Genomic DNA, 14,751 nt, shown 5'->3' with positions numbered 1-14,751 from the left:
CCTGGTACCTTTGATAACTATGTCCCTTATCAACATTCAGCGTTATATTTTGTCCATACCTTATATTAATCTTTGATTTGGCTTTTGTATATATACACATTCAACAGAGACCCTCAAGAAAGTTCTGCCTGAAATTCAAATTTTAAGTTACTTTGATAGTAGTAGTTTGAAGTTACTATGACATGTATAATATGAGCAGTTTTTATACGACCGCAAAAATTGAAAATTTTTTGGTCGTATATTGGTATGACGTTGGCGTCGTCGTCGTCGTCGTCGTCGTCGTCGTCGTCGTCGTCGTCGTCGTCGTCGTCTGGCGTCGTCCGGCGTCGTCCGAAGACACATTGGTTTTCGCACTCTAACTTTAGTTTAAGTGAATGGATCTCCATGAAATTTTACCATAAGGTTCAATACCACGAAAGGAAGGTGGGGATTGATTTTGGGGGTTATGGTACCAACAGTTAAGGAATTAGGGGCCAAAAAGGGGCCAAAAATAAGCATTTTTGTAACTTCCAGACAATAACTTGTGTGTAAGTGTATGGATCTCTCTGACATTGTACCACAAGGTTCCATATCACAAAGGGAAGGCTGTAATTGATTTTGGGGGTAATTGCCTCAAAATTTTAGGAATTAGGGGCCAAAAAAGGGGCAAAAAACAAGCATTTTTCTAGTTTCATGACAATAACTTGTGTGTAAGTGTTTGGATATTTCTGAAATTGTACTACAAGGTTCCATATCACAAAGGGAAAGCTGGAATTGAGTTTGGGGGTAATTGCCCGAAACGTTTAGGAATTGGGGGCCAAAAAGGGGCCAAAAATAAGCATTTTTCTAGTTTCCAGACAATAACTTGTGTTCAAGTGTATGGATCTCTCTGAAATTGTACTGCAAGGTACCATACCACAAAGGGAAGGCTGGGATTGAGTTTGGGGGTGATGAATCATAAGGGGGTTCAAAAAATTTGGGGGGGGGGGAATTTTTTTTTTTCTTTTTTTTTCTGTTTTTCCTTTTTTTTTTCTTTTAAAATTTTCCATTTTAAGTTGGTTATTTCTGATTAATATTTAAAAGCAAATAATAATGATATGGTAGGAGATACACACCAAACAGGATGTGTAAATTATTATATAATAAGTATTGTGCAATAGCAAGAAATTTTCAATTGCACAGTATTGCACAATTGCAAGAAATCTTCAATTGCACAGTATTGCGCAATAGCAAGAAATCTTCAATTGCACAGTATTGCGCAATAGCAAGAAATATCCAATAGCACAATATTGCGCAATAGCAAGAAATTGTCAATTGTACAGTATTGCACAATAGCAAGAAATATTCAATTGCACAGTATTGTGCAAAAGAAGATACTTCGTATAAATTGCTTATTTCTTGATCAATTTCAATGGGGTTTTATTCTTGAATTCTTGGAGTTCTTTAATATGCTGAATCTAACCGTGTATTAAGTTTTTGGATTTTGGGCCCCGTTTTTAAATTGGTCCACATTGAGGTCCAAAGGGTCCAAAATTTAACTTTGTTTGATTTCATCAAAAATTGAATTATTGGGGTTCTTTGATATGCCAAATCTAACCGTGTATTTAGATTCTTAATTTTTGGTTCCGTTTTCAAATTGGTCTACATTAAGGTCAAAAGGGTCCAAAATTAAACTTAGTTTGATTTTAACAAAAATTGAATATTTAGGGTACTTTGATATGCTGAATCTAAACATGTATTTAGATTTTTGATTATGGGCCCAGTTTTCAAGTTGGTCCAAATCGGGGTCCAAAATTAAACTTTGTTTGATTTCAACAAAAATTGAATATATGGGGTTCTTTGATATGCTGAATCTAACCATGTATTTAGATTTTTGATTTTTGGGCCCCGTTATCAACTTTGTCCACATTGAGGTCAAAAGGGTCCAAAATTAAACTTTGTTTGATTTCATCAAAAATTGAATTCTTGGGGTTCTTTGATATGCTGAATCTAACCATGTATTTAGATTTTTTATTTGTGGACCCGCTATCAAATTGGTTCATATTGAGGTCAAAAGGGTCCAAAATTAAACTTTGTTTGATTTCATCAAAAATTGAATTATTGGGGTTCTTTGATATGCCAAATCTAACCGTGTATTTAGATTTTTAATTTTGGGTCCCGTTTTTAAATTGGTCTACATTAAGGTCCAAAGGGTCCAAAATTAAACTTAGTTTGATTTTAACAAAAATTGAATTCTTGGGGTTCTTTGATATGCTGAATCTAAACATGTGTTTAGATTTTTGATTATGGGCCCAGTTTTCAAGTTGGTCCAAGTTGGGGTCCAAAATTAAACTTTTTGATTTCAACAAAAATTGAATATATGGGGTTCTTTGATATGCTGAATCTAAACATGTATTTAGATTTTAGATTTTTTGGCCCAGTTTTCAAGTTGGTCCAAATTGGGGTCCAAAATTAAACTTTGTTTGATTTCAACAAAAATTGAATATATGGGGTTCTTTGATATGCTGAATCTAAACATGTATTTAGATTTTAGATTTTTGGCCCAGTTTTCAAGTTGGTCCAAATTGGGGTCCAAAATTAAACTTTGTTTGATTTCAACAAAAATTGAATATATGGGGTTCTTTGATATGCTGAATCTTACCATGTATTTAGATTTTTTATTTGTGGGCCCGCTATCAAATTGGTTCATATTGAGGTCAAAAGGGTCCAAAATTAAACTTTGTTTGATTTCATCAAAAATTTAATTATTGGGGTCCTTTGATATGCCAAATCTAACCGTGTATTTAGATTTTTAATTTTGGGTCCCGTTTTTTAAATTGGTCTACATTAAGGTCCAAAGGGTCCAAAATTAAACTTAGTTTGATTTTAACAAAAATCGAATTTTTGGGGTTCTTTGATATGCTGAATCTAAACATGTGTTTAGATTTTTGATTATGGGACCAGTTTTCAAGTTGGTCCAAGTTGGGGTCAAAAATTAAACTTTGTTTGATTTCAACAAAAATTGAATATATGGGGTTCTTTGATATGCTGAATCTAAACATGTATTAAGATTTTAGATTTTTGGCCCAGTTTTCAAGTTGGTCCAAATGGGGTCCAAAATTAAACTTTGTTTGATTTCAACAAAAATTGAATATATGGGGTTCTTTGATATGCTGAATCTTACCATGTATTTAGATTTTTTATTTTGTGGGCCTGCTATCAAATTGGTTCATATTGAGGTCAAAAGGGTCCAAAATTAAACTTTGTTTGATTTCATCAAAAATTGAATTATTGGTGTTCTTTGATATGCCAAATCTAACCGTGTTTTTAGATTTTTAATTTTGGGTCCCGTTTTTTAAATTGGTCTACATTAAGGTCCAAAGGGTCCAAAATTAAACTTAGTTTGATTTTAACAAAAATTGAATTCTTGGGGTACTTTGATATGCTGAATCTAAACATGTGTTTAGATTTTTGATTATGGGACCAGTTTAAAGTTTGTCCAAGTTGGGGTCCAAAATTAAACTTTGTTTGATTTCAACAAAAATTGAATATATGGGGTTCTTTGATATGCTGAATCTAACCATGTATTTTGATTTTGGACATTGGACCATAATAGGTAAATTAAAAAAAATTGAAGTTCTTAGACCACATTCTTTCTGTGTCAGAAACCTATGCTGTGTCAAATATTTAATCACAATCCAAATTCAGAGCTGTATCAAGCTTGAATGTTGTGTCCATACTTGCCCCAACTGTTCAGGGTTCGACCTCTGCGGTCGTATCAAGCTGCGCCCAGCGAAGCATTTTATTAATAACTGTTGAACTGAAGGAGCGAGTAATCATGGTAATGAAACTACAAAATGTGATATCTTAAAAATAAAAAAATGAATCCAAGGTATCCTAATAGAGGCAAAAAACTAATACAGCAGAACAACTTGACAAATAAGCATAAGATGTAAATTTATTTTTGAAAAAAAATCGTCTGACATGCAAGTGTTAAAAAACAGAAGGCATTTTCATCAGTTGTATTTCAAACAAATATGGGAACTGATTCCCTCACATTTTGTTTCTATTTTACAGTAATGATTTACAAGTTACGGGAACAGATAATTGTACATTTAATGCTGATCAGAAAGCTTTAGGAAAAGACGATTTTAGAAAAATACCGAATGGAGTAAATGGTGTAGAGGATAGAATGTCTGTCATTTGGGAGAAGGGTGTGGTAGGTACTCTGTTACAATGAGAACAATTCATGCATTTGTAGATTTAGCTTATGGATAATACTGATCACGTTCTGCATCCTCAATCAGTATAATTGTTATCATTGTTTATATCTTTGAGAGAGAGGGAGCTGATGAAGTCAGTATCAGTATATAAAATGCTATTATTCTTTTTATTGTCAATTTGTCTTAACAATATATTTTTTGGTCCCCCGCGCAATGTGTTGTGGGGGGCATAGAAATTCCGGGCGTCCGTCCGTCTGGTCTTCTAAGTGCTTTTACATATACAATTCTGGGAAAATTTTTATAAAACTTATATCATAGGTTTCTATCAGCAATGTATCGGACAAGTTCGAAAATCAGTGCCGATGAACTTATTGTAAAAGAGTTATGCCCTTGGAAATATTAGTTACATGGAAAATTGCATCGTTAGCGCTCTTGTGTGTACAATTTTTGCCACATTGTAAAGAAACTTATAATGTAGGTTTATATTAGCAATGTATCAAACGAGTTCGAAAATCAGTGCCGATCAATTATTTTTAAAAGAGTTACGAACCTTTGAAACCATGTCCACCACCTTCAAAAATCTAATACACTAATGTATACTGTACTACATACAAACATATTTATGAATATAACAGTATTTTATTATTTTATGCATGTTTACTGTGAAAGTACTTTTATCCGTGGGTATCAATTTTCGTGGATTGAGCAAAAGTTACATGTTCGTGGGTTCTTAAACTCGTGGATTTTAGTTTTCTGAAAAAATATTCGGGTGAAGAATTTGAACCCATCAGAAACGAAGATTCTTGAAAATAATCTTGTTCATAGTGTTCATTTTCACTTACTTGTTCGTCTTTCGGTTCTAACAACATTCGTCAAATTTTTAATAAAATAATTCCTTTCAGAAATAAGCTGATTCATCTCTGAATACAAATTGTTCCATTGAAGGAAATTGCAAAGTCAACATTTTAATTGTTTAAAACACACGTGTAATCAGAAGTGGTGACACTAATTAACCTAATTGGAATGATCAACAGATTAACGATCATCAACGGTGTTAATTGGGCCATAAACATGACATTTAAAGAAAAAGGTTGCATAAAAAATGCTACATATGTACTTTGAATTAATACTTATGAAATAATACTTATGGAATAAAAAAGCAAGCCCAATATGAATTTTTTTTTTTGTGAGAGAATCATTAGGAGATAAGATGAACACTTCATCATCATATATCATCACCGGAAGTCTGACTTTCATCTTTCAAACTAATTTTTCATGAGAATTAAAAGGTTAAAAGTCGTGCAACTTAATTTTTTTCAAGATTAAAATCCTGTCTGAAGTTTGTACATAGTTCATAGTGCGTTTGCTGATATTTCGATGTTTTCTCTAGATTATATGCCCGTATCCATGTAGTCAAACCTACAGGGGATCTTTCCATGTCTTGGTTTGGACGACAGTTGTTATGTTTTGTTGGACACTTAAATTTGTGGATAAAGTCATCCACGAAAAGCACGAAAATTGGTACCCCACGAATAAAAGTACTTTCACAGTTTTTTACTTATGTTTATTCTTATTTCAACTATTTAGTGAGGGCTAATCCATTTTACTGCAGGAATGGCGTTTCTTCTTCAGAACCCAACTCTATTCCAATGAGAAAAATATGTATTCTTTATGTACATGCTGGATATTACATAAAAAAAAAAGGATATATGCATCTGTGAACCGTAACCCAACTAGTCTTTCCTATTCATAGGTTTATTTAAACTTGCTTGCATACTTTTGAAATGTCAGAAAATATTTTTGTTTTGTTATGAATACATTATATTTTCTATTTCAGCATACTGGTAAAATGGATCCATGTAGATTTGTAGCTGTAACTAGTACTAATGCTGCTAAAATATTTAATATTTATCCTCAAAAGGTAATAATATGTTTCTATTGATGCAATAAGAGTTACTTCACTTTTATGGGCATATTGGAGGTCTACGTGCAAAAATTCCTTCATTAATCAGCCAAATTCAACTTATACTAGAACACACCAGCGAAATCGCGAGCATTTAGAGCGTGGTTGAGGTATGTAAACTGTTGTGCATAAGATCATTTTTTGGGAAAGATTTTATGACTGGATAATTTCAGGAAAGGTATTAAAAGTCATTGGTACTTGGGGGACAGAACAATTTTTTTTAGCTCTCCCCTTTTTTCAAAATCCGTTATTTTTTGTTTGTTTTCTATTAATTTCAATTATTTTCGCGTTTTTCTGTATATTACTATGAACACCATTATACTATAATCTCTATATAATATATGACTGCCGTTGATAGTAAACTTGGAATTGAAAGTAAACAGCAAATACACTTTATTTATAGTATATGTATGTTCATAGTATACAGAAAAAGCGAAAATAATTGTCCTGTTCCCAAGTACCTATGAAAATTATGTGTAATTTTAAACAGTCCTAAAAGTCCACCCAATGACGGAAACAATATATGGACGCCTTTATTTTTGTTTTACTCCCAAAATAACCCTAACGGAATAATGATAAGCGAGGATGACCAATGCGACTATGCATGGTACCTATAGGACTCAGAGACATGATGATTAATTTATTGTGGAAGGAAGAGAATCGACAAACAAAATGAGGTCTTCTCATTTAATAGTATAGATTGACCACTAGACATTAGACATTTCTTTTAGCCTTACATAATTCATCACTACTACCTAGTAAGGATCACTCATCAAACTTGTTTGTACCACATAATTCAGTTTGGTAATTCAATTAAGAAAATGAACCATTTACGCCTCTGAAATGACTGCCAAGGGAAATAACTCAATCTCAAATAATGTCAAATTGAAACCTATCTATATATATAAAAATAATATGAAGTGGTATGATTGCCAATGGGACAACTCTCAAACAGATACCCAAAGCGCATTCATTGTAACCTAGGACTTATTTATTACAGGGGCGTATAGCTGTAGGTTCAGACGCAGACATTGTAATTTGGAATCCTAATGCTTCAAGAACAATCAGTGCTAAGACACATCATCAAGCTGTAGATTTTAATATCTTTGAGGGAATGACATGTCATGGTGTTGCCGAGTATGTTATGACAAACGGCCATGTTGTTTTAGATGAGGGACAGGTAAATATTATTCAATAAAGTTGTAGATTTCAATATCTTTGAGGAATGATGTGTCAAGGTGTTGCAGAGTATGTCATGACAAACGGCCATGTTGTTTTAGATGAGGAGCAGTTAAGGTCAAACAATATATACTTATTCCCTGCTGCCTGGCAGGAAAACAAAATTAAGATAGATAGGTAGATAAAATAACTTTAATTTATTTGAACTTTAACTTGCAGGACCAAAATATTTGTGTGTTCAGGTAAGCCTGAAAATTTAAGGTACATGTAAGAAGGGAGGTAAAAGACAACTATATTTTTCTTTTGCCTAAATACATATTAATAAAAGGAGATTTGTGAAATGCGTCAATGAGACATAGCTCAATAAACTACACATAATAACCAAAAGACATTTAGAAGTCAACAGACAGTCTTGTCAATAGACAGGTGTCTAAACATGTGTCAAGCTTTAAAAAGACTTGCAAAAAGAAAAAAACCACAAAGTACTGCTCTAAGAGTACCAGCAATACCTGAAAATTTGTACAAAAACAATATCCGCTAATAATAATACCATATTTTTTCCATACTGAAAAAAAGTTCACATTCAACTGACTTAGTATACAGTCTTCATAAACTGTCTGCAGAGAAGAGCATGACATTAAACATAGTTATGATATACATGTAACTTGACATAAATGATTGAACAATTTAAGATTTCATGTTTTAAAGAATATTTCCCACAGCCAAATGTCTAACAACACATTATTAATTTCTCTGTATCCAATAAACATTCATTTATTTTACTTTTTTATAGGTTAGAGTAACACAAGGAATGGGAAGATTTATACCACTTCCATGTAACTCTGAGACTGTGTTCAGTAGGATTAGAGAGAGAGAAAGGGTAAGTAACTCTGAGGCCGTGTTCAGTAGGATTAGAGAGAGAGAAAGGGTAAGTAACTCTTGAGACTGTGTTCAGTAGGATTAGAGAGAGAGAAATGGTAAGTAACTCTTGAGACCGTGTTCAGTAGGATTAGAGAGAGAAAAAGGGAAAGCAACTATGAGACTGTGTTCAGTAGGATTAGAGAGAGAGAAAGGGTAAGTAACTCTGAGACTGTGTTCAGTAGGATTAGAGAGAGAGAAAGGGTAAGTAACTCTGAGACCGTGTTCAGTATGATTAGAGAGAGAGAGAAAGGGTAAGTAACTCTTGAGACTGTGTTCAGTAAGATTAGAGAGAGAGAGAAAGGGTAAGTAACTCTGAGGCCGTGTTCAGTAGGATTAGAGAGAGAGAAAGGGTCAGTAACTCTGAGGCCATGTTCAGTAAGATTAGAGAGAGAGAGGGGGAAAGTAACTCTGTGTTCAGTAGGATTAGAGAGAGAGAGAGAGAAAGGGTAAGTAACTCTGAGACCTTGTTCAGTAGGATTAGAGAGAGAGAGGGTAAATAACTCTGTGTTCAGTAGGATTAGAGAGAGAGAGAAAGGGTAAGTAACTCTGAGGCCGTGTTCAGTAGGATTAGAGAGAGAGGGTAAGTAACTCTGAGGCCGTGTTCAGTAGGATTAGAGAGAGAGAGAGGGTAAGTAAAACTGTGTTCAGTAGGATTAGAGAGAGAGAGAGAGAGGGTAAGTAACTCTGAGACTGTGTTCAGTAGGATTAGAGAGAGAGAGAGAGAGAGAGAGGGTAAGTAACTCTGAGGCCGTGTTCAGTAGGATTAGAGAGAGAGAGAGAGGGTAAGTAACTCTGTGTTCAGTAGGATTAGAGAGAGAGAGAAAGGGTAAGTAACTCTGAGGCCGTGTTCAGTAGGATTAGAGAGAGAGAAAGGGTAAGTGTCTTAAATTTTGTAGGATTTAAAAGTATTTGTTTTGTATTATGGTGTGGTGATGTCTTAGTCATCGCTGCCAAAGACATTTAGCTTCCAGACAATAACTTGAGTATAAGTGTATGGATCTCTTTGAAATTGCACCGCAAGGTTCAATACCACGAAAGGAAGATTGGGATTGATTATGGGGGTTATTGTCCAAACTGTTTAGGAAAAAGGGGCCAAAATAAGCATTTTTCTTGTTTCAGGACAATAACTTGATTATAAGTGTATGGATCTCTATGAAAATGTACCATAAGGTTCAATACCTCAAAAAAGGTTGGGTTTTTTGGGGGGGTTATGGCTCCAAATGTGTACGAGAAAGGGGGCCAAAAACAATACTTTTCTAAAACTTTATATAAATTGCTTATTACTTGATGAATTTCAGTAGGGTTTAATTCAAAGTCCTGAATTTTTGGGGTTCTTAAATATGCTGATTCTAACAGTGTATTTAGATTGTGGATTTTGGGCCCTGTTTTTTTGAATTGGTCCACATTGAGATCCAAAGGTTGCAGAATAAAACTTGTTTGATTTCATAAAATTTTTTATTCTTGGGGTTCTTTGATATGCTGAATCTAACCATGTATTTAGATTTTGGACATCGGACCATGATAGGTAAATGTCCAATTTCAAATTTTTAAGTTCTTAGACAACATTCATTCTGTGTCAGAAACCTATGCTGTGTCAAATATTTAATCACAATCCAAATTCAGAGCTGTATCAAGCTTGCATGTTGTGTCCATATTTGCCCCAACTGTCCAGGGTTTGACCACTGCAGTCATAAAAATCTGCACACTGTGGAGCATTTTATTTTGTTGTGTCTGAATAAACTTTACAGCCATTAGGATATTGCGCAGACGTATTACTTCTTTCTAAGGACTAATGTCTTGACTTTTATCTTAAGGGATACATTTACCCTTCCCTTTGTCCATCTTGCTTATTAACTAAACAAAAACTTATATATTCTAAACATACTGGCGATTTATAAACTTTTTTGTCACATTTTTCTACGAAACTACCAATAAGAGCTTTCTGAACATGTTTTACTGTGTAATGCTTTTTCAGATTCTTTTTTCTTCAACTTCCTGTTTATTGAATACTTAAAAAGCATGGGCATTATTGGCTCACATTTCTACATGTTGTATCAGTAAGAACAGACGTGGTATATATTCAGAAAAAAAGTACATAAACATAAAAAACAAGGGTTAAAAGCAAACAAACGCAAAGTGCAATGAACTTTATATTTTTTCATGTCAGCATATTTGAAAAGATTTCATTAATTACTTTTTTATTTTCTTACACTTGCGAACTTTCTTGCAAATTCAATTTGACAAATCCCCTTGATTTAAAAAAAAATTTGGACCATTTATTTCTACATTTTCACCAACAAGCCCTGTAAGATAGTTTAAATTGACCTTCAACTTTTAGAATAATTCACTTTTTATTACTGCATTCACACAAACAGGCCTTGTAGACAACTGATCTTCAATTTTTGTCAATATTAAACTTTACATTTACATTCAGATTGAGTAGTCGAGTTAACAATGAAAAATTACCTTGAACTTTTTGAAATTTTTACCCTATATTGTACCCCTGACAAACAAGGCAGTTTACATTGACAAATGACCTTGAACTTTTGGAAATATTAATCTTTAATTTTTTCCTTAAGATGAAAATATTCTGTAAACTTTTTGAAAATGACATTTAAATTGAACTTTTATATGTATGTTCAGACGGTTATGGTAGTTTAGCCTTGAAAATGACCTTGAAGTTCTAAAAGTATTTACCTTTTATTTTTACTTTCAGACTAACAAGCCTTGTAAGGTGGACAGAGAACCCTATGATGGTCCAGTTGCTAAGATAACAGCCACACAGATGCAAGAAAAATCAATAGTAGCAGACAACCCAATAGTACCAAACAATGCTGAATTTCACGGTAGACCGATGACCAGCAGTGGAGCTCGTAATTTACAAGATTCTACCTTCTCTTTAAGTGGTATATAAGAATTATATATACAAGTATCCATATGGGCAATTCATTGTAGTTGAGTGATAATAGCAGCCTTTTTCTTCCATTCCTCTGTCCATATATCCTAAACTTGTATATGTATGATCATTATGATGGCCCATTTCGAAGCTGAGTCATTCTCACAGATGTGGTCCAATTTTCTAGTACGAAGTGTGATAAAATTTTTCCTAAATTTGAAAACCCCAAAAGGCCCCATGTGATGCAGCTTCAGCCGCAAAAAAATCCCCATTTTCCCACTTAACAATGGTCTAGAAATTCAGTTCTTTACAATTCAAACATTTAACAACTCTTAAGTTTTTACATCGTTATTGTAAGCTGAGTCAATTATTAGAAATAGCACCATGTCTAACACATATTATAGCACAGACATTTGTAATTTGCATACTGTCAATTCATTTATGTTCGTGAGTATCAATTTTCTTGAATTCAGGAAAAATTGTATTTTCATGGATATTTGTGGTTTGGCCTGAGTCTGCATACAGGACTAGAAAATTTGTACTTCATTGAATATTCGTGGTTCACCTGTACCCATGAAATCTACATAAATTGGTATCCCACAAAGAGTAATGATTTATGAATCCACAGTATATTGGTGTTTCTCATTTTGAGGCACATAACCACTACCCTAGTACTGCTGGACGTAGATATAGTTATTGCATATACCTTTACTCTACTGCCATTCGTCGATATGTTAACTTCCGGTAGTTTCATCCAGTGCCGTTCATCACTATATAGAGATTCTGTATAAGTTGAAGGTTTCGAGTTCTAGCCAATCAAATCACACAGATATTTATGCCCCTGCTGTAGCGGAGGGGGCATTAAGTTTTACCCTTGTCCGTCTGTACGTCCCAAAATTGGTTTCCGTTCTCTAACTTGAGTTTGCCTCTACCAAATGTTATGAAACTTATACACAATGCTTATTACCACAAAATACAGATCAAGTTTGAATTTTGGTAGCGTCACTCTAACCGTTCTGAGTTATGCCCCTTTATCAATGGAAGAATTACAAAATTTTTAGTTTCCGTTCTCTAACTTAAATTTGCCTCAACCAAATGTTAAGAAACTTATACACAATGTTTTTTACCAAAAAACACAGATCAAGTTGAATTTTGGTGGCATCACTTTAATCATTATCGAGTTATGCCCCTTTATTAATAAAAAAATTGCAAAATTTTTAGTTTCCATTCTGTAACTTAAGTTTGTCCCAACCAAACATTATGAAACCTTTACACAATACTTATTACTACAAAACTCAGATCAAGTAGAAATTTGGGTAGCATCACTTTTATTGTTCTTGAGTTATGTCCCTTTAAAATGTTGTATGCAAGCGGGGGCATCATCTGTGTCCATGGGGACACATTCTCCATTTATTTTATTTTAAGTAGATATTACGTCAGAAGAGGGATTTCCCTGTAGAAAGATGTTTTCATTGGTTGCTTCCCGCATTCCATTATAAAATTATTTTGATGACAAAATTGACCCTGTAGTTTGTTTACATTCGAGTTTGAAACAATGATAAGTGGTTGTAGAAGTAGGGGACAGGGACGTGTTTTCATAGGTAGTAGACCATGAAAATCGGGATTTTGTAAGAGAAATGTTTCTAAAAGACGATTCCGACTAAGAATTTATAGGTTTTGATGAGGATTATCTAGAAAAGGACGAAAAATAGCGCCGTTCGCTTTTGATTCTGAAAAGAAGTTAAACTTTGATGTTTGAGAAAATACAGTGATAGAAGATTTCTTACGTTTATAATTATTAATTAAGAATTCATTTAGAAGAAAAAAATGGATGCACACTCAACTTTTTTGAGTCAGAGCAAGGACAATGAAAAGTAAAATAACGAACTCCAAGGAAAATTCACACTCTTGGTTTAAATTATTGGACCAGGTTCACACAAAGCAGTTTGTCATAGAATAATGAAAATATATTATTTTGTCTTTTTTGTGCTTATTAAACGAGGTTTACAAATATTTTTAATAATCAAATAGATAAAACCGTAATTTTTCGACTTTCATTTGATATATATGTATCTAAATAGTTTTATAATCCACTGTCACTTATTTTATACTGTGAAATTCTGCATTCAATTCTGCAGAACAAACTCATTCAATGTTGTTGTTCTAAAATGTTCAGATATCATAGAAAATTAAAAACAATAACATGGTGTAAAACTGATAAATTTCTCTATAACAACTTGGTACAGTGAGATGCAGAGACTAATTAGCATCATGGCACTGCAGTGAACTGATAATCTATTTATAGGGCTAATATATAAATAATGGAATGTGGGTAGCTATCAATCACACAGCAACCAAGTGAAAAAAAAGTTTGACAGAGCTTAGATTATTTCTGTTTAGGCTGTTATAAGAATAGATCTTTTGATAAAAATCACCAACCTTCCTTTCCAACTGGAACAGATTTAATTTTATTTTCATTCTTGGCTTTATTCTATCATTTTTTTCTACAGATTTTTACCAAAATTTGTAAAAAAAAATGTTTTAACACCACAACCTATTTTTGTAACCAGTAGAATGAGAATCTAGGAATATTTTTGTGTTTTTCAGGTCTCCAAATTGATGAGAAATCGCCAAGGAGGTCAACAACCAGATCATTAAACCCTCCAGGAGGAAAATCATCAGGATTGTGGTGATCTCCCTTTAACAAGGGACATAACTACAGCATTTTCTTGACATTTTTATTTATAACATTTGAAGACTGCTTCAGTTTGCTGCATTGTCATTGTTATCATTGTGTATCTCCATATTTAGTTGTCTGTTTATCATCGTGTATCTCGTAGATAATCTGGTTTACAGCTGTTTTACAAGGATGTGTGTATCTCGTAGATAATACACCTGTTTTACAAGGATGTGTGTATCTTAGATCTTACTTTACTAGGCCACAATTGATATGCAGATCAAGATGTTATGACTATATTAGATTTTTAAATATACACAGGAAAGGATTGCATTTAAAAAGAGATTTGTTTGTAAGTCACCAAATTACCCATAGGAGATAGATATACCCGAACTCATTGAGAATACAGAAATAACAATACCCCCAATCCAGACCCTCAGTTTTGTGTGCTTTTTGAAAAAATAATCTCTAAAACAAATATTAAATTACAAGACATTAAGTTTCAGTATAGAAATATACAGCAACAATCATGTTGAGTATGAATGTAATTTATTTTAGATATGACCTTTTTCTTTTCCAATTACATTATGAAGGACCTTTTTCTTTTCCAATTACATTATGAAGGACTTTTTTCTTTTCCAATTACATTATGAAGGACTTTTTTCTTTTCCAATTACATTATGAAGGACTTTTTTCTTTTACAATTTACATTATGAAGGACTTTTTTCTTTTACAATTTACATTATGAATGTCAAATACTATCTGTTATAAATAACTGGTATAGTCTTTGTGAAATTACTGTAATGTGTGAAATAGTTGGGTTAGGATCATCGCTCACCATTATGGCTGTGAGTATGTGTGAATGCAGCAGTAGTATGTTTTACGTTAATGCAGCATGGTTACTTAGTCCATTATATTTTTTGACATTTGTTGC

General features: G+C 33.2%; 1 protein-coding gene across 8 annotated transcripts in view; it reads left to right on the top strand.

The window, feature by feature from the left end:
- Positions 1 to 14,413, top strand: part of LOC127705237 (dihydropyrimidinase-like) — a 71,197-nt gene extending 56,784 nt beyond the window's left edge. For 7 of the 8 annotated variants that reach the window (XM_052209569.1, XM_052209567.1, XM_052209568.1 and 4 more), the window contains 6 exons: positions 4,036 to 4,177; positions 6,019 to 6,102; positions 7,145 to 7,324; positions 8,117 to 8,203; positions 10,961 to 11,150; positions 13,748 to 14,413. In XM_052209569.1, the coding sequence (XP_052065529.1) occupies positions 4,036 to 4,177; positions 6,019 to 6,102; positions 7,145 to 7,324; positions 8,117 to 8,203; positions 10,961 to 11,150; positions 13,748 to 13,833 (769 nt within the window). In that variant the 3' untranslated portion in view covers positions 13,834 to 14,413. The remainder of the gene's footprint in view (positions 1 to 4,035; positions 4,178 to 6,018; positions 6,103 to 7,144; positions 7,325 to 8,116; positions 8,204 to 10,960; positions 11,151 to 13,747) is intronic. The other variant, XM_052209570.1, reaches the window with a different exon arrangement.
- The last annotated feature ends 338 nt before the right edge of the window (positions 14,414 to 14,751 follow it).

The sequence above is a fragment of the Mytilus californianus genome, unplaced genomic scaffold (genome assembly GCF_021869535.1).
Source record: "Mytilus californianus isolate M0D057914Y unplaced genomic scaffold, xbMytCali1.0.p SCAF_6, whole genome shotgun sequence".
In the NCBI taxonomy this organism is placed as follows: domain Eukaryota; kingdom Metazoa; phylum Mollusca; class Bivalvia; order Mytilida; family Mytilidae; genus Mytilus; species Mytilus californianus.
The sequence above is the reverse complement of the archived record's forward strand: the minus strand, read 5'-3'. Positions and strand labels throughout refer to the sequence as shown.